This window comes from Ambystoma mexicanum, chromosome 1p, assembly GCF_040938575.1.
Source record: "Ambystoma mexicanum isolate Mex_15411 chromosome 1p, UKY_AmexF1_1, whole genome shotgun sequence".
Lineage (NCBI taxonomy): Eukaryota > Metazoa > Chordata > Amphibia > Caudata > Ambystomatidae > Ambystoma > Ambystoma mexicanum.
The window spans coordinates 1,189,743,646-1,189,763,420 of NC_090921.1; the positions used below are offsets into that span (position 1 = coordinate 1,189,743,646).

At 42.1% G+C, this 19,775-nt stretch overlaps 1 protein-coding gene across 13 annotated transcripts in view; it reads left to right on the forward strand.

Moving 5' to 3' along the window:
- LOC138451221 (variant surface antigen F-like) overlaps window positions 1–19,775 on the forward strand; it is a 342,866-nt gene that overhangs the window by 118,604 nt on the left and 204,487 nt on the right. For 8 of the 13 annotated variants that reach the window (XM_069604894.1, XM_069604893.1, XM_069604899.1 and 5 more), the window contains exon 5: window positions 10,179–10,211. The exons of the other annotated variants lie outside the window; for them this stretch is intronic. In XM_069604894.1, coding sequence (XP_069460995.1) covers window positions 10,179–10,211 — 33 coding nt within the window. The remainder of the gene's footprint in view (window positions 1–10,178; window positions 10,212–19,775) is intronic. 13 annotated transcript variants of the gene reach the window in all.

Genomic DNA, 19,775 nt, shown 5'->3' on the forward strand with positions numbered 1-19,775 from the left:
ATCTTGAATAACAGAGGGCAAGTGAAAGATTGTTCTGCAATGCCATATCTTGGACTGAGAGCGATTTCTTCCCAGTTTTCAGTCTTTGGAAAGGTTAGTTTTTTGCGTTGGACATAGGGTCAAATTAATTACTATGTTTATGGTGTTACTGGGGTGATCCGTTGGATTTATTTGCAAGAGTGATTTTCCAGCAGCACCTAAGGGTGGGACCAAGTGATTTAAACAGGACCCTCTTTAGAAATGGAAGCAAAAGCAGATATTTCAAAGATGGGAGATGTGTCCAAATATGAATCCAGAAGACCTCTTCATGACAAGTTGCAATTGCCCTACTTTGATAGGCCAAGATAGACAGCATTGCAGTGCTCAAGACTGCTAAGGATTACTGTCCAGACAAACTGCAACTTCTGTTCTAGGTACAGGCATGGACTGATTTCATTTAGTAGGTGGAGTTTTAAATTGGTATTTTGAATGAGTGTGTTCATTTTTCTGTGTGAAGGCTAACTTAGAGTCAAAGCATGCCATTATTTTTGACTGAACAAGAGTCCTGGCCATTGGAAAGGTAAACTTGTAAATGTGGGTGAACATGCTTGCTTGTCATGAACCAAAATGTGTTACTATGCAACTAACTGTGAGGCCTGTCCAGGCATCCTGAAATCCGTGCTTTGGATGTAGGAATTTGGCGTGTTAATGACTTTGAAGTGGATTTTCATCTCATCAAGAAATAGAAGAAATTACTACATCAGGTTTCGAGGATGGATGCCAAGGGACACATCTACACCTTAAAAAGCCATTGTGGTAGGGATGATCTTTGCGGAGCCCCACACGTGACAGCACTGATGGGAGATCAGAAGCATCCCAATCTCAGTTTGACTGATCAGTCTGTGAGGAAGGAATTAGTGCAGCTGAGGGTCCTCCCCTCCACCCAGAGACAAGGTAGGCAAGATCTGAACAGGGGGACCAGCAATTACTTCTCCACATTGGACTGTCTGACCCATCTTATTATCCTATCATTATTCTAAAATCCTGTAGTCAGTTGCACATTCATCTGTTAGCCACATGCAACGCCTAGGCCAACCATCACTGAACCGTACCTCGCAATTAGGCAGATTTTGTTAGCCAGCGATACCTCCATTTGGACAGATTGTGCTAGCTAGCCATATCTCGCATTTGGACAGATTGTGTTAGCCAGCCATATCTCGTATTTATACAGTTTTGGTAACACATCATTTCAAAGTGATACTGCATCTACTGTTGCGCCCCTCCTTTAGTCCCTTCTCCCTCTATTCAGCTTTCCCAGGTCTAAATGTTGCTGCATTTAGAATTGTGAAGGTGTCCTATGTAGATAGAATTGATTGTGAAGATTAGCCGTGCATCACATTTAGATAGAATTGTAAGATTAGCTCTGCGTCACATTTAGATAGAATTGTGAAAATTAGCAGTGCAAAATAAACAAGACAAGTAGGGTAGTCCCAAGCAAAAATCCACATATCTGCACCTATTTATTTCAAGGTGTTAGTCATGAAGGTTTTTTTTTTAAAGACCAAACCCAATGCTCAGCAAGAGTCATCAAAAAAAGAAAAAGGAATATACAGATGTGTCTTCAAGGTTCAATGATTTTAATTCCAACATGAAGTTGAAATACGTATGGTTATAAACATGAATTTTAAAAAGCACAAAAATCAAGAAAAAATTCAAGAGAAAATTAAAACAAAAAATGATAAGTGTAAACAAGAAAAAAACATTGTTAAACAGAAATACCACATTGAAGGTGATCAGATGAAAATAAATTATATTGTAATGGAGACAATACAAAAAGGATTTCAAAATTCAGAAGGATACTGTTTTTCTGTGTATCCCCCACTAACATGCACCAACAAAATCACTCTTTTGTTTAGAGATACATTGTTTAACTAGTTGTACATGTAGATGCACTTGCTGTGTATGTCTGTATGATCAGCATCTGATCATATTCTGATTTTACTAACTTGCCAAGTATGCCGTGCGTCACATTTAGATAGAATTTGGAAATTAGCTGTGCGTAACATTTAGATAGAATTGTGAAAATTAGCCATGCGTCACATTTAGGTAGAATTGTTAAAGTTAGCCACACATCATATTTAGATAGAATTGTGAAAATTAGCCTGTGTGTCACATTTAGATAAGATTGTGATAATTAGGCACCTAGAAGAACTTTGAAAGTACCCTATGTATTAACTGCCCCTTTCCTGCTCCCCTCCTACACAACTCGCTTGTACTATACAAGCCATCGGCTAGCCAAACTACACACAATCACACACCCAACACACCCAACATAACCAACACTTGTGTACAACAACCCCTACAGACAAAACAAGCCAGGGTGCACAACAATAACCTTAAATACCAGCCAATTTAACACATGAAACACACATCAACATAACAGACACTCACAAACAACCCAGGCATTGGACCTCACCCTTACGGAAACACAAGCTAATGCGCTCAACCACAACCTTAAATACCAGCCAACAAACACTTACAGCAAACACCCTTGGCATTGGGCGTCACCCTTACGGATACAACAAGCCAGTGCTCAATAAACCCATCTGCAACCCAACACACAAAGGCATGAGTTTCACTAGTTTCTCTTGATTCTGGACCTATCCTATCACTCTACCCTCACTAACTAACCCCGTCCTCTTTCTTGCAAAACCACGTGAGCACCTGGAGACTGCCCTTGCGTGGTAGCGGTGCACAGTATAAATCAACATAACATAACATGTTTGAACATGTTGAGCGAATGCAAAGATCAACAGTGTCATATGCCAATTTGAGATCCAGTTAGTTTAGAATTACACTTTTGTGCTTTCCCATATAACTTACCGGGGGACTCTCCAAGAACCATTAATGTTGCTTCACTGAATCTATTGGGTCGGAAGTTTGATTGTCTGTCATGGAACAGGTTGTGGGGTTCGCAGTACGATTTCAACAGTTTTGTAGCAAGACTTGGCAGCACATGGTATGTTCTAAATAGGTCTATGATTGGGAGTGCTGTGGTGATCTCTAGCTTTATTTATTTATTTTAATGTTTATAATGTACCACATGCCCATGGGCCTCAGGGCACACAAAAAACAGAGACGAGACAGGCAACAGAATCAAATTCATGGTCATTGGAGGTGGAACAGCAAGGTGCGTGGTTGTGAACCAGATTTGAGGTTGAACAAATGAGTCTTTGTCATTCTTTTGAACTCTTTAAGAGTATTTGCTGTTCTCAGTCGAAGGTGGGGATCATTCCAGGTTGAGGGAGCTTGGACATCAAAGCTAGTCCTGCCAAGAATAACCAGCTTAAACCTGGGTTGCAGCAGCTTGAACTGGACTTGTGACCGGAGGTTACAATTTGGCTGGCTGACGTTGAAGTGGTCTGTGAGGTATTTAGGTGCCTCGTTATTCCAGGATTTGCACGCCAGGGTGGCGAGTTTGTGTGTAATTCGGTGCACAATGGGGAGCCAATGAAGGTTCCTCCTGGCGTTAGGGGATAGGCTCTCATCACCACAGACTGTGAATGGCACAATCTGCACCGTTTTGGGTAACTTGACGTGCTTTTATGCTGGCTTGGAAGGTGGCAAGAAACTGATTGTTGCAGTAATTCAAGCGGTGGGTTCACCAATGCCATGGCCAGCAAGGATCTGCTGCTCAAAGAGATATAAGGATGAATGTGGTTAAGCAGTTTGGTGATGTACCCACAGGTTGCTCGAATATGTACGACCTGTAGTCTCATTGTGAGCTTGGCAGAAAGGAAGACACCCAGCATCTTCACGCTCTTGGCCACTGCAATTCTGCTGCCAGCAATGGTAAAACTCTCATAGTCGGTGGCAAGTTTTTTCAATCTTGGACCTGTGGTGACAATCAAAAACTCAATCTTATCTCTACTGAGGGCAAGTGAGTTCATGGCCGTCCACACATGGATTGACTCATAGATGGAATTAATGGCCAGGGAATCCTGTTTATAAGTGCCTGAGAGCTCGCGGATGACCTGAGTGCCGTCAGTGTAGTTGGTATATTGTACTCCCAGGTTTTCTAGCAGGGTATGGAGGGGTATTAGGTAAATATTGAATAATGTAGGAGAGATATAGGACTCCTGTGGAACCCCACAAGTTATGTCAGCTGGGGTGGAACTAGCGTCATCAATTGCAACTCTTGCTCTCCGTGGCTGCAGAAAAGATGCAATCCACTGCGCTGCTGAGCTAGAGCAAGTGGCCTGATGCCTTTAATCTGGTCACCAACAAACAGTGGTTGACCAGATCAAAGGCTGCTGAGCGATCCAGCAGCATAAGAAAGGCTGGCTGACCTCTGTCAACAATGATGGTGAGGTTGGACATAAGGTCCAGCATGGCTGTCTCCATGCCGCTATGGAGCCTGACTGCCCTGGGCCAAGGATGTTAGTGCTTTCAATAAATTCTTGAAGCTGGGAATATGCCACATGGTCCATGATGTTTAAAAGGAAGGGCGCATTCGTTATTGGGTGATCGTTTTTGGCTAATGATGGATCTAGATTGCTCTTTTTCAATAAAGGTGTAATCCACGGTTCTTTTAGTAGGGGGGGGGTTTGCCCTCCGTGAATGAAATATTAACTAGTTTGGTAACCCATGGGCCCAATACATCCATGCAGTCTTTGACAATACTAGCTGGGCAGATATCACCAAACAGGAGGTGGGGTTCAAATCTTCTATTATTTTCTGAATTTCAATATCTGTGCATTGTTTAAATTCAAATTTGGCGAGTGCCTTGTTATCTTGTGGAAAGGGGCCGGGAGGGGACAAAAAGAGATCCCTGTATTTATGAGCGAGTCTCTTTTTTGGCAAGAATTGCTTGTTGATTCCCGGTGATATTAGAGGAGAATTTGACGTGATTTTCCTTGCACCAAACTGAGTCTTTACTAGGTGCTGATATTCTGGCGGGTTTGCCTTCAAATTCCTTCAAGATTGTAAAGAGCCCCCTGGAGCTGGATTTTCGTGGGCTATCCTGTTTTTAAAACTGATGGATTTTGCCTCAACAGTAGCTGCTGTACATTTTTAACCAATTGCTTGTATAGAAGAGGAGTTTCTGCCATCCCCTTTCAGCAGCTCCCTTTACACGTCTGAGTTGTAAAATGGTATCGTGAAACCAGGAATTCCTCTTGTTTTCAGGTTTCATCATCTTGTTTTTACATGGGGCAAGCGCCTCGAGGGCACATTCTAGAGTCACTGTTCGGTGGGAGGCAAGGTCAGTAGAGTTGCAAAAGGACTCAAGGGAGGATAACCTAGTCGTGCGCATGATAGGTAGTTTGTGAGGTGTAATGTTTTTCGCGTTTCTGGTTTTCTTAAGGTGTATGGGTACAGCGTCTAGTCTCATTGGGGGAGCTGGAAGAATAACTGGAGTGTTCACTATACAGAGGTCAGACCAGGGACAGTGGGTGACAGTGGTGTTTGTGATGGAAAACTGGTGTGTCAATTGTGGGTCCCCCTACGTGGATGGACCGATTCACCCATTTTAAGAAACCAATGGTATCCAAGGCAACAAGGAGGAAAGCAACGTGGTTGTCTTGTGCGTCATCAGCCATAAGTTAAGTCCTAGAGCAATAACAAGGATGTTAACTTTGGTGAAATTATTCAGAAAGATACTTTCCCTTCTTGAAAGGGGGATTACAGAGCTTAGTAGTTAGAGCCGCCAATACAAGGCGCCTTTGACGGTACTGTGCTGTGGTACATCATTCATCCATGCCCTGGCCACAGGACTCCTGCCATGCCCACAGCGCCTGAAGGATATGCCCTGCAGGCACTGTGTCTGAGGCATTGTGTGAGGCATGTGTGTTCACCATAGTGCAAGCATAATCGTGCAACTTAGCACTCACAGGGTGTGATCAGCCGCTCCCTAGAACCATAGACCTTGGGATTCAATGTGGCCTACATAGGAGAAGCAGGGCGTTGTCGTCCAATCTGGGATCTGCTATGGACACTCCCTAGGTCAGGGCTGCAAAATGCCCCCTAAAAGCATTTTGCAGAGCAGAAAATTGGGACCCATGCTCAGGTCTGTGAACCAGTAGCTGACCTCTACACTTGAAAGCCCTGCACATATGATGAGTCTGTGTATAACATCAATTAAAAAAAAGAATATGTTTGAAATGATATGTGTTTCCCGATGCCAAAATGCACTCCTAGATATTCTATGGGTTTAACTTACTAATACAACACCAGTACTGGACTATTCTGGCAGAGTGTTGGATGGTGGTCAGGGGACAATTATGAATACAAATTGTTTCAAAAACAATATTAATTCCACAAGTGTTATAATTGAATAACATATCTGGCCCCACCAGATGTTCTCTTACAAACCAAGGTTTGTGTTATTCTGACCAATAGGTTTACACTATGTATGAGCAGTGGTTTTCCATAGGTGTTTGATTGAGATCACACACAGGCATCATTTAGTGAATATCGGTTCTATTTGGAAGTGTAAGTGGCCCAAAGATCTAGCATCTCAAAATGGTACTATTAAAGGAAAAAAAGCAACTTAGCCATAACTGCAGTCACCATTGCTGTCTCTGCAATAAGAAGTTATATCTAAGTCGCTCAATCTCTGATTCTACATGTAGATACCCTAAAACATTCGACATACACATCTTAAATATTTTGCACCTGAAGCTCGATCTCCGGAGGTTGGGTCACTCTTATTAATAGATCTCTCTGTTTATCTTAAAATATACTGCGCTCAGTGGTTCCCCATATCTTTTATTATTGTCTTGTGGGATGTATTTACCCATGCATCCGAGCCATACCTCAAAACTGTGCAGTACTGACATGGAAAACATCATGATGGCCAGAGCTTCCCAGAAAATGCACAGGGAAATGCATGAAGAATAGGCTGCCACTCATTTTTGCCAATGTTATGGGCACAGAAGGACACTGCCTAAAACCACCATTGGACTACCCACACAGTAGTCTGAAACCATTGGGAATGGCAATGCTGATTGCCAAAAGCAAACCCATAACTGTGGAGAATTCATTTTCTTAAATCCCAAAAAGGGGTGCAGTACCAGTACTCACCACTATCCAAAAGCCGGCGTTTTAAAACCACCAGATTTTACTTTTTTGTAGAAAACTGAATAGATGAACCCAAAGCAAGCCGAAGAAAGACTTACTGAGAGGTGGATACAATGTAAAGTTATATTCTGAAGTGACTTGAAGGTTTATAACAAGACTGGTTGAGCTGTGGATTTCAGCAATTTAAGTAAATTTGCACTGAAAGACACTACAAATCTAAATGTTTAAAAGAAATGAGTGACCTACTTTGAGTGTCACATAGGTTGCAATTGTTTAAATGTCATAGTTTTAAACTTAGAATCAGCATTCTAGCTGCATATGTAAAAATGTTTAGTTTTATTTGAATGCAGAAACTGGGGAACAAAAAGTGACATTTTATCTGAAACTGGCTTAAAGAGATTCCAATTCTGCCTGGCAACTACCCCCATCAGGAGTGAAACTTGAGTCAGAGCTGTGTTCCCAGGCCTAGCTGCCCTTTTGCTGCTCACACCAAAAGGGATATGACACTTCCCTGATTGAATTACCTGGGCTCTGCAGGAAATTGAACAAAGCCCTGTCCTGACTCAGGCAAATGTTTTATTGGCGGGAGTCGTAAATGGAGCTTCCTCTTGGCAGAAGCTGGGAGGGGCAGGGTCTCTGAGCTTGCCAGAAACTGGAAAGACTGGTTTCTGTACCATGTGACATGAAAAGACACACCTCTATAGCCAGAATATGGTTTTAGAAAAAGATGAATAACTCATAGAGCGGACATGTGAAAATTGTATAAATGACACCATAATTCTTGTGATTTTTCTGCCCACATTTTAAGAGGTTTTTCGAACCGGTGGCATGTTCAGGGGGGTTTTAGCGGAAAAGAGGATATTACTCAAGATGTGTGCATGTGAAAAATCTGACACTTCATCAATTAATGTCCATACTCCTTGCGCACATGTGTGTAAATTTGGGGTAATGTCCGGAATTGCAAACCAGTTAAAAAGTGCAAAATATTGCCATTTCTGAATGCAAGCTCCCAGGAAGAGCAGAGTTTGAACAGGAGATACCTCCTGTGATATGTGATGTGTGCATGTAATTTTAAACCAATGTTTACCTGTGCAAATATGTCTTTTGTTATCAAATATAGAATGTGTGCAATTTGACTGGGGAGTGTCCTCTCTGCAGGCTGTAAAATGACATCACTCTGACGCAACTTAGCTCCCCCAATCAAGTGAGAAATGGAAGTTTGACCAATTAGAAGCTGAGAGAGAGGTAGGGTCAGTGATGCTAGAACACACCCACATTCAAAACACATAAAAGCAGACAGACAGGACAGATAGGGACCTTCAAATCCATTTGCAGCTGGAAGCTCTGCCGGGAAAATCCATACTTTACCTCCATCAATCTCCAGAGAAAGCTGTGCAGAAAGATCCAGACTTTAAATCCCTCAATCTTCAGAATCCACAGAGAGAGCTGATCCAGACCACTGTTAGCAGAACCAGAGAGAGCAGACCCAGATCACTGTGAAGTGCAGAGACCAGAGTCCAGTTTAAAACCTGACCAGATCCGTGGCGAGGCCCATTTCACTCAAGAATATAGTGTGAGTACCTAGAAAACTGTGCAGAACCAATCTCTTAGTTAAAATAATATAATTCAATCCTATTTTAATCTAAGTAGAACTGTCTCCTAACTGTCACCTGTCATTTGTAAAGCTGTCACTTGTCAATTTCTAGTTGCAAGCTGCACTTGTCTTTTTGAACTTTAAAATTTCAAATCTGAAAAACGACCTTTATTTAATCGCTCATATCTCCGTGACCGTTTGTGCTAGAGACTTGCAGTAACTTTCCCCTGAAAGCTGAGAATCGTGGCTTTCCTACGACCTACGCCCTATAGTTTTGCCGTAATCGTGAAACACGCATTCGCGAATTTTACCGCGATTTGCAAATTTCTCCACGTGTAAAAAAATCTGCTGCTGCTTGCCTTCCATTTGCCAGAAATTCGTTTAACCTGCTAATCATTCCTGAATTATTGCAAGAGTGAGCCTGGACTAATATTAACTAGATACCACTCACCCTGAACCTGTGAAAGGGAATTAAAAGCATTTCCAGCATATTTTCACTCCATTGCCAGCACATATCAAAGCATTTTGCCTGTGTTTTCAACTTCTGTAGTCTAAGTTGCTGGGTGAACTGAATTACATTTGAATTGCCTTTCTGAGAATTGTGTGCCTCCTTCCATATCCTTGCATTGCATAAAAGGGGGGGGGAGGGTGAATTGTCCAAGAAAGTGATTACATTGTCTTTTGCTGAAATCCTATCAAGTTATTTTCTGTACTGCATTTCATTCCACATTGCATTCATTTGAAACCATAAAAGTATTGTTGCTACCTTATCCATTTCATGTCAACTCCTTAGTGATTATAAAGAAGTGTGCTAGTGCCAGATTCTCCGTTGTTAATCTTTATCATATCAGATTAAGTGTGATATTCAATTATTAGTTTATTATAAAGCGTGATATAATATATATTGTTTAAGTTATCAAATAAACCTTTAAACTTGCAAAACAGAACTACTTCTTGGCTCAGTGGGGTCAGGAGGAGAGAGAGAGAGAGGGGTGTTATATAGGGGTAGTCATCCAGAACGCATGAACTGGACATAAAGTTATATCAATAAGGGTTTTCATTCAGTATTATAGACTAGGCGTTGACTTAGCTGTAGTGTTGAATTGAATCCTCTTACAGTCTATATCCCTAACCCTCACATTACCTTTTCTATTTTTACAGGTGTATATCAATCTCTCATTGTGTATCTTGCTTTGGCAATGTGCTTGTGCCTGCTTCTCATTCCGGGTCTCCTTGGGAAATATGTGTCCACTAATCTGCCCCTCCCACTTCTCTATGTTCTAGCTTTCATTCTCTCCATTCTATCATATCTCCCACTCTATGCCTGACCCTAATCACTTCCCTGACATTCAATACAATGTGTGATCTCTAATGAATACACCATTTTCAATCCTCCAATGCCAGATGCTGGTGTGATGCTTTCCGCCAGGTTCTCACCCACTCTAGAATGTCTTGGCAATGCTTGTGTTTTAACCTCATCAGACATAGAATGTGTTGATTTTTCTATTTCTCCTTGATTCTATAGACTGGGGAACTAATACAAGAAACAGGATGAAAGGTAAATAATTTTGAACAAATATATTAACATTCCAATACCCTACCTGAGTACTGTTTCTAAGCGTGGATCCAGGATTCGAATCTCTTTTGCTCTGCATGGTCTTGCTTCCAAGACCAGCACGTTGCCCCTGTGCTATCCTCCATTGCCCGTTGCCCCTGGGCGAGCATCCATCAAGGTGTTCTTAATGTATGTTCCGGCTTCCATTTTGTGATAATTGTGGGTTGGTGTCAACACCTTATGTCTGAATACAAAATAAAGTTGGGAAGACTGACCCAATTTGGCTTGATCTCCAGTGTTTTAGATTTTAGCGGTGAGGCTGAACTGACTAGGTAGCGTTTCTATGTCATACTGCTCTGCAGTGTTGGTGCTCTGATCAGACTTTGGAGTTTAAAGTGCCAGCTTGAAGTGGCTAGGAAGTTGATGATTCAGGGTGGTCATGCCTTTAGAATGTGCCATGCTAGTCTTTTTCACAGCCAGGTTTTGGGAGATTGTCTGAAGAGTTGGTGATCTTCCTTTGTGTGAAGTTGCCTGGCTGTTGATTTCGATAGCGTAGCTGGTAGGAACAAGAAGCATTCCAGTTGTAGCATGGTATTGCCACTAAAGCCATTTTGCTGAAGTCAAGTTTTTTATCTGGTTTGTAATGAATGCATTTCTTCTGAATGGATTCTGGGCACCTACTATGAAACACATGATAGGTGATATAGATGGTTTGGCTCTGAGCAAGTGGAGTGTTCAAATGGATGGGGTAGTATATTGGCATCTTTGCTGTCTAGGGAAGAGTCTTGCTGCAGAGTTTTTTTGCTCTTTTGTAGGCAGTTTAGCAGACATTCTGGGAAAGGAGGGTATGTGTTGTGGGTGTCAATCAGTCCTTTTGAGTACTGCGACAATGATTTTCATGGTTACGTGTGGAAAGGTCAAGTATAACAAGATGGTCATGATGTTTTGCAGTTTGAAAAAGGAAGAAAGAATTATTTGATTGTCTTTCCCCCCAAAAAAGTAATTAGCTCCTTATCAATCATTGTCTACGAGGTGCATATATATTGGAAATAGGAATATTTCATAAAAGGTTGATTCCTTTGTCATGTTACCGCAATAATATCAAGTGGAATCGAGGGGAAACACCCACCTCTCATTTCCAACAATTTTGCACTTTAGTCAGGGGTAAGCAATCAACCTACCAAACTCTGATCCACCTTGGAGATAGGCCACAACCACAGCAGCCAATATTATAGAAAGGCAGATTACCTACTTCAATGGAACAAAATCATGTTTTCTCTTGCTAGAATTACCAGATCTCATGCAGCTGTCAAAACTCAGGATCAAAGTTCGACTTCATCATCTCCTTAAGCAGTGAAGCCCTGCATGAATCCGGCCAATTTAATGTGTATCAATTTCTACCTCTGTTGCCGCAACAGATCCCGGACACCTGCAATCTCCTCCACTACTCCTGCACGGATGACACGGAAATCTACCAATACATCACCAATAGGAAAACCAAAAACGAGGGCCTAGGAAATGGTCTACTTTTGAATTGTAGTTGATCCTGTCCCTCATCTAAAGAAAACATCACCCAGATCTAAACACGCCACATGTCAATCAGTTTGCAGACTATGAACTGAGCAATGCAACATACTACAAATTGCCATTTGCTCAACATTAATTATTAGGTGAAAGGATTAAGCATGGACTGTGCCTGAAACGTTCACTTTGTGATTACATGCAAGTTAATAGGTGGTTCCCTTGATCAATAATAGTTGTATAGTAGGGTATTTATCCAAAATCCATGTTCTGTCCTGGGAGTAAGCTCCCTGAAACTTTCTCTTTAATAGCACACCTAGTATTATAGTGAGAGGTGTTAAACTGAGTGAATTGGCCCTCCTGTAGAATGTGATGAGCAGCTCCAATGAGTTTTATCTTCCAGAGTCATACGAAGACCTTGGGCAAACATAGGCCCCCCCAAAGTGTGGTTTTAATGCAGCTACGAACAAAGCCTGCAAAGCCTGCTTAGAAAACTGTACCAATATTTAAATTGAAATATAAAAAAGTACCAAAAATATAACTGGGTTTGCCTCAGCTACAAACATATGTATTCCCGTTTTGGGACAGCGCCATGTTCCCAGTCAGTAGGAGTAGAGTAAAAAAGGACCTTTGGAAATATAGCACTCATTGCTGATTAGCTGAGCTCATCATCACACAATCTGCACCATGCTGCCTCATGTAACGTGTTGCAATCATTCCAGTTTGGAAGTAAGGATGAAAAGATGAAAGAGGCAATGCCTTATGATTAGATTATTTTTCACTGTTAAGTCACCCTACCTCGAATCTTTATACCTTTAGATGTATGTATGCATGTATGTATGTATGTATTTCGATTTGTACAGGGGAAATCGAGCTAGATAGTAACAAAGTGATTTACAAGTCAAGGGGGGGTAATGATACAGTCCAGTACAGAGGGTGGGGAGTTGAATGGTATGAAAGGGGAAGATGCAGGTATGGAGGACAGGCGGCAACAGATATCGTGAGTATTGAAGTCCCCTTTTCCATGTGTATTTGCATTCAGAAAAAGTGAGACACAGCAACTTATTGAATGTACGATGCTCGGCCTTGTGATGAGTGCATACTACATGTGCCATATGACCAGCTATGGCATAAGATGTTTTGGACTAGTGTGATCATTTTGATTGAATGTAGGGGCTATTGTGGGCCTCGAGCTCCAGCAGAGGCATTTGTGCCGTTCAATGCTTGAATCAGTGGGTTCCAACATTATGATCAGGCTGTTGGATCAGTCAGCTCTCTCCAGGATCAGTCAGCCTTTGTATCTTGCCAAACATGCTGCGGTCTTCTTCACCGAAAACACATTATTTGGAGAAAGTTCTCTGAATCTGGAGACACCATAAAGACTCCTATTACAGCCTGGCAATTACTCATCTCCTCAAAGCTGAACGCACCAGAACTAGGTAATTGGAAGTCACTAACCCTAAAAGGTGAAGCATTCATAGGCTACCACATTCTGAAGGAGTACTTTCACGGAATCTGTCTCAAAATCCTAGAGCACAAATCAACCCCCAGTGGGAAGTGGTAATACACTGTGGTTGACTTGCGAAAGATCCAGCCACCTGTACTCAGCAGCAAACATCTACCAAGAAAGAGCCAAAGCTTGGTGCAAGCTGCAAAGGATTCTAAAGCATGCAGATGCATAAATGCAAAATGAGACCCCTACAAGATCTGAGCTCTGTACCCACTTCATTCAAAGTTGCAGTGGGAGTAGTGTATTAGCCCCCTCTCGAAACCTCCCCTGCCAAAGCCCAGTAAGTCTACCAAAACATTGAGACTCCCGCCAATGCAGACACATCTCCACCCACCCCACCGTGCATTATGACTACACAGACTACCTTCGAAACACCCTCTACTAAAGAAGACTATGGTGTACACTGATCCCCTCAACAACTACTGCTCCATCAAACACCTTGCTTTCCATTTACAGTAGTGTGGACTGACAAGTGAACAATTTGTTGAACATCAAAATATCAATTAATGTGGTGATAGAAATACAACCATGCAAACCAACAAACATTTCTTGGAATCAATTTGTCATAGGACAAAACATTTATTGAACAATTTTACACGTGCTAACATAACACTGGGTAGGGTACAGAAAATAAGCAAGAGCACATACGAATACGAACAAAGGTTATACTAACTGTTAGGACAAAAATAAAAAACAACAAACACATTGTTTAAAGGTTCAACATAACATGGTCTGGAAACAGCTGCATGCAGACATCAACTGTTTATCTATCACATTTAAACCATGTTTTAGATTATGCAAGCAAAATAGTTTGCTCTATTTGTGGTCTTAATGATTTGTGAAAATAATATGTGTTGATGTGTCTACTTAAGAACTTAAGTTTTACCTTGTTGTGGCCTCTAAGGACGACAGGATGCCAGGGTAATTGTAACTGCCTTTATTAATTAACAAAACGTGGGATTGCAATAGTCCATGTGTGGGACGGGGCAGGTACTCACAGTCTTGGCTAAGCCTTCCTGTTATTTGCACTGGAGGCAGGGTGTGCATTTGTGCTGCACGCTGTATACTTCCAGGGCCCCCAGGAGGCCTTCCTTGGCATTGGACTTACGCCCTGGATGTGAGCTGGTACTGGCTTGGGCCTTCAGTCACGTTGGCTCCACACATGGAGCAGCGCTGTCCATACCGACTAGTCTGGCGCTCCACAAGCTTCTGACTGGCGCCAAAGTCCCCGCTCGCGGAGTGCGGGTCCGCGAGATCACGTTGGGCCGAGATCTCACAAGACCGCGCTCCCGCGATCCCATGAAGTCCCCACATACCTCTTTATTTCACAGCAGTTCAAAGGCGAGCTTTCATCAGGACGCTGTTATGGATTCATGGGCTCCTGAGTGATTCCTTCAACAAAAAATAAATAATACACATTTGTTGTAGAAAACAAATCTATTTAGAAAGAAACTAAGATTTAAAATATTTCGAGCAACAAGCCAAATTAATTCAGTGGCAGGCTTGTCCACAGGAAAAAGCTTTTTACATTACCCTGATAAGGTGTTCAAGTGCAGATGCATACGCACATGCACCCACACACACACACACATTCTCTCTCTCTCTCTCTCTCTCTCTCTCTCTCTCTCTCTCTCTCTCTCTCTCTCTCTCTCTCTCTCTCTCTCTCTCTCTCTCTCTCTCTCTCTCTCTCTCTCTCTCTCTCTCTCTCTCTCTCTCTCTCTCTCTCTCTCTCTCTCTCTCTCTCTCTCTCTCTCTCTCTCTCTCTCTCTCTCTCTCTCTCTCTCTCTCTCTCTCTCTCTCTCTTCTCTCTCTCTCTCTCTCTCTCTCTCTCTCTCTCTCTCTCTCTCTCTCTCTCTCTCTCTCTCTCTCTCTCTCTCTGTAGCCCCTGGCCACTGTCCTAGAGAAGCAACAATGTAGAGAAGCTAGTTAGGTGGGCCTCTCCAGGTTTGTGTTCTGCCATCAATGCAGTCCCCTACATGAATAGAAAAGCACGAATATCCTTACCATAGTTTTCAATGCTGGTAGTGTAAAGGGCTCAGGTCAAACAACACTGAAGCAAGAATATCAGTTGTCTCAGTCAGTTGCTATAAGGGGTTACAAAGTGACCTCAGTTAATGCAACCCAGTAAAATAGTGTGCGTGGCTGTGCGCATTGTCAAGGATGCAGCTCTGCTTACCATTTTCATTTCCAGAAGCACAGAGTGTCTGCATGACGCACCGCCTGGATCCAAAATGTACCTTGCTTACACCCATTGTGGAGGTGAAAGCTGCAACATGAGATTGACGTTTTCTATTTCTATGGGTGCACGACACTTGCAGCATGTGCTCATTCCATCAACTTTAGGATTAATGTGGTATAACAGTGTGTATTTTACTGAAAAACTGAAGATGGTGCATTATGAAATAAGTGGCACTAACCAGGACGGGAATTTTGGCTTCTATAGTATACATGGAGGATAGTTTTGAGACTCAAGGTCACAAGAGTGCTTGCCAATGGATTTGATCTTTAAGACCATGAATATGTGTCTGCAGTATCAAGATCCAATATTGTTCCAATTTAAGATGTCTGTTTCCCACTGCAAAATTGTTAACATCTGGGAGTAACACATTGATGATTAGCAATAGTATTTTATCTGCACTGTGATTTTTCCCCAAAAAGTGCTTTGTTGGAGGAGCTTGTCTTTTTGAAGTTCTGATTTTGGAAAGATATTCCATTATTCTGGTAGCCACTACCCATGTCGTCATGCCAAGGTACCACAAGCTGCAGGGGCATGAGATGGCATTTCAGTGCAGTATGTGATAGTTTATTTTATTTGCCAAATAAAGTGGTTCACGTGAAAGGTGGTACTCTTTTTTAGTTAACCTACAGAGCAATGGCCACGTGGGTGGTGGCGTTCCAGGGGTGGTCATTTCAGTTGTTTCCTGTTTTGTTTGGGGACTGGAGGTATCAAATGCAAAGCATGTTCCAGTTTATCTTTAAGATTCCTTCCTTGGTTAAACGAAAAGAGCAGTTGTGTTCAAGTCATGCCGCCAATGTCAAGAGTGTTACATAGTTTACATATAAACTGTTTTAATGTGGGAGTAGATCTAAAGAAAGTGGTCACACATGTAAACGTCTTCTATGCTATGAGTTTAGTTTTTAGTCTCAGTTAATATGCAATACTCGTTTGGCTGTACGGTTCAACAGGAACAGTGGATAGCCTTGTTTTTGTAAATTTGTTATAAGACTGTTGGCGTTGGCGTTGGCGTTGGCGTTGGCGTTGTCCAAATAGTCATCTTTGGAAGAACAATTCCTTCTAATCCCGAGCAGGTGGCTGTAAGGCAGTGTGCCCCACATCCAATGAAAATTCAGCCACTTCTAGTGCTTTGTCTAGGAGAATATTAGTATACAAAGCTGCAATATGAGTAGTAGATGTTCCTTGGGATCATAAATGTGGTTTTCGATCAGGTTGATCACATCCCTGGTATCTTTAAGGAATGCTCTTGTTGTAGTAGAAAGGTGCTGCTAAAAGAAGTCAATGTATTTGCCAAGTGGTTCTAAAATAAAACCACAAAGTGATAGGATTGGTCTCCCCCGATGGATTTATGGGATCTTTTTTGTATTTTTGTGACAGTGTAGAATTTGGGGCACCTACCATCAATGGGAGTAAGGAAACAGGCTTCCTGTTGGCTAAGAAATCCTGTATGCATTCCCCCAGTACATAGATACTGTATATAGGCCATGAGCGCAGGTGCTAGATCTTTATCTAATCAAACGTAGTGATTATTTTTCAGTAGTAGTTCATGGACCGTTTTTTCGTAATCAGATGTGTTCATCAAAACCAGACCACTGTGCTTGTTGGCTGGTTTGATAACCAAAGTTTGGTTATGCTGCAGGTTGTGCAAGGCTACTCTATCATCAGCAGATAGGTTACTCTAGGCATGTGTGTTGGTCCAGCAGTCTAGGTAATTCATTAAGTACCCGCTTCTCAAAGGTCAGGATCTCAGGTGGCACTTCTGTGTCCCTAGGGCAAAGAAAGATGTAGGTCTGAACACTGTCATAGATGTAGTATTGTCAAAGGGAGCACTAGCAAAGTAGGCTTTACATTTCAATTTCTGTTTGTATCAATTATACTGATTACCCCTTGGTAAGAATGTTACTTTCGTCTCTAGTCAATATGTTGGAGGAAAGGTTAAACATAGGCATTTCTGTTTGAGAGAAGTACTGCATTTGGTTAGAGACATGCATTTCTACATTGGATAAGCTCTGCTCATGGTTTGAAGCATTCCTTGTGGACATTGGTTTTGATTTTGAGCCGTGCCTTATGTTGGGTCTTGTTGAAATTGGTGACAGCCCCTTTGCCGACCTCTCCCTAAATAAGGTTGTTGTTCCCTCTCTCTACTGGATGGTGCATAGGCTTCTGAATGGCTGCCATTACTCCTGCTTTCTGAGAAGGTCACACAACGTTTTTAGTTTAGTTTATTATATATAGAGCGCACCTAACCCTGAGGTAACTGGGTGCTTGAGCTTATAAAGGAGTTAGAGAAACATACAAAAAAGATACATAGGAAAGGCAGGTTTGTCGACAATAGGTTACAGTTTAGTCGAATTACAGAATAATACATATAAAAGCTTAGATTTGTTGCCAGCGGTTACAGATTGGTAGACAGCATCAAAAAATACAATAAAACATTGTGTCAGGTGTTGGGGTGAGTTACCTGGGGCCTTTTAGAGTTTCTTATCAATGAGCCAATTTTTTTACTTTAGCTCGGAAGGACCAGAAGGAGGGTTCAGCTCTGATAGTAAGTGGGAGAGAGTTCCAGCTTTTGGCGGCCAGGACAGGGATGCTCGCTCCTCCAGCCGTTTTTAGTTTGTACTTCTAGATGTTGAGGCAGTGTGAATAGAAGCGTCTAGTGGGTCTGATGGGTATGTGTCTAGTAAATTTGTCAGCCAGATATTTAGGGGCAATGTGTGACAAACATTTATGAGTAATAACGAGAGTGCAGAGGGAGATTCTGTCATGCACGGGGAGCCAGTCGGTGTCTCGTCTGATAATTGAGATGTGGTTAGACCGGGGGATGTTTAATGCCGATCTCAGGGCATTATTTTGTAGGACCTGTAGTCTATTAAGATTCCTTTTTGTGGAGCTGTAGACTATTACAGTAGTCCAGCTTTGATAAGACAAGTGCCCTGGCTAGCGTGATGCAGCTGTTGGAAGACTAGTAAGGTTTGCAGGCATTGATCAGTTTATTGGTATAAGCTGTTGTTGAGGCAGTGGCATTCACTTGTGTCTTAAGTGACAGAGTGGAGTCGAGGTAGACACCTAAGGTTTTGACCTCCTTGGTGACTTTGATGGTGTTCCCGTCAATGTTGAAGGTCGTGTACCGTGTGTCAAGTTTGTTAAGACCTGCTTGGGATCCAATGATCAGGAGCTCCATCTTATTATCATTAAGACACAGGCTATGGGCAGCCATCCACACCTGAATTTCAAGGTAGATTTTGTTTTTCAATTTGGAATCATTTTCATAGCATCCAGTAAGTTTAATGAGGACCTGGGTGTCATCTGCGTAATTTGTGTAGCTCCTTCCTTGATGACTGGGCAGGACAAACATCTCCCTGGCACCTTGACGGTTTCAGGCCTGGGATAATATTTTCCACCTCTTTAGGTGTGACTGAAGAGAAGAAGAAAGGGGGGCAGGATTGGGGGATGTTAGGTAGAATGACATGCAGTACCCTGTGGGACTACCACATACAATTAGGACGACAGGTGTAAGTCAAACCAACCTTTGGTATAAGTCTGTACCACACAGTTGTTAGTAGCGAGCTGAGCAGCCAGGCTTATCTCAAGAGTGAATGTGAGCAGGACGAGAAGTTACACAGAGGTCTTTTAGTCACAGTGGTTTAAGTAGACACTTATACTCAAGGTTTCTCGGTAAAACACTTATTCATTTATTACACAATCATTTAGAAAACATTTCAACAGGAAAAGGAATCCTAATATTATAAACCAATACACTTGAATACGAAACTCCAAGATTTTCAGACAGTTTGAGCTCCACTGAAATAGGAGTGAAATGGCAGTTTAGATACTTAGAAGTGAGCAAAAAGGGGCAACGTAAGTAGAATAGATCACATATACTTATTCAAAAATGCAAATAGTTTCACTTGACCAGAAGAGTTCAATTCAAGTCAATAGGCCTAGGCCAAAGTCAATGGGCTAGTGTTCTGGATAGGAAAGAGCAGTTCTGGTATTGAACGGTAAAGTCTTTGCGAAAGTTCTCTGAAGTACTTTAGGCAATAAAGAATCATTTGTTGGTTCACAAACTGATTAGGCCTGCAAGTTTGGAAAGTTCCACAAACTTTCACCGCAAGAGTGGCATTCTCTCAATCGGGGTGGCACAGTACCTTAGTATGAAGAAACAAATGCAGCTAAAGTTGTTGGTTCCTGGCAGTTCCTGCAGACCTCACTGTTCCTGGGCCTCAGTTGTGGGGACAAGAGGGAGGACGTCGGGGGACTCCTGCACTGCACAGGATCATCGAAAAAGCAAACAAGATGG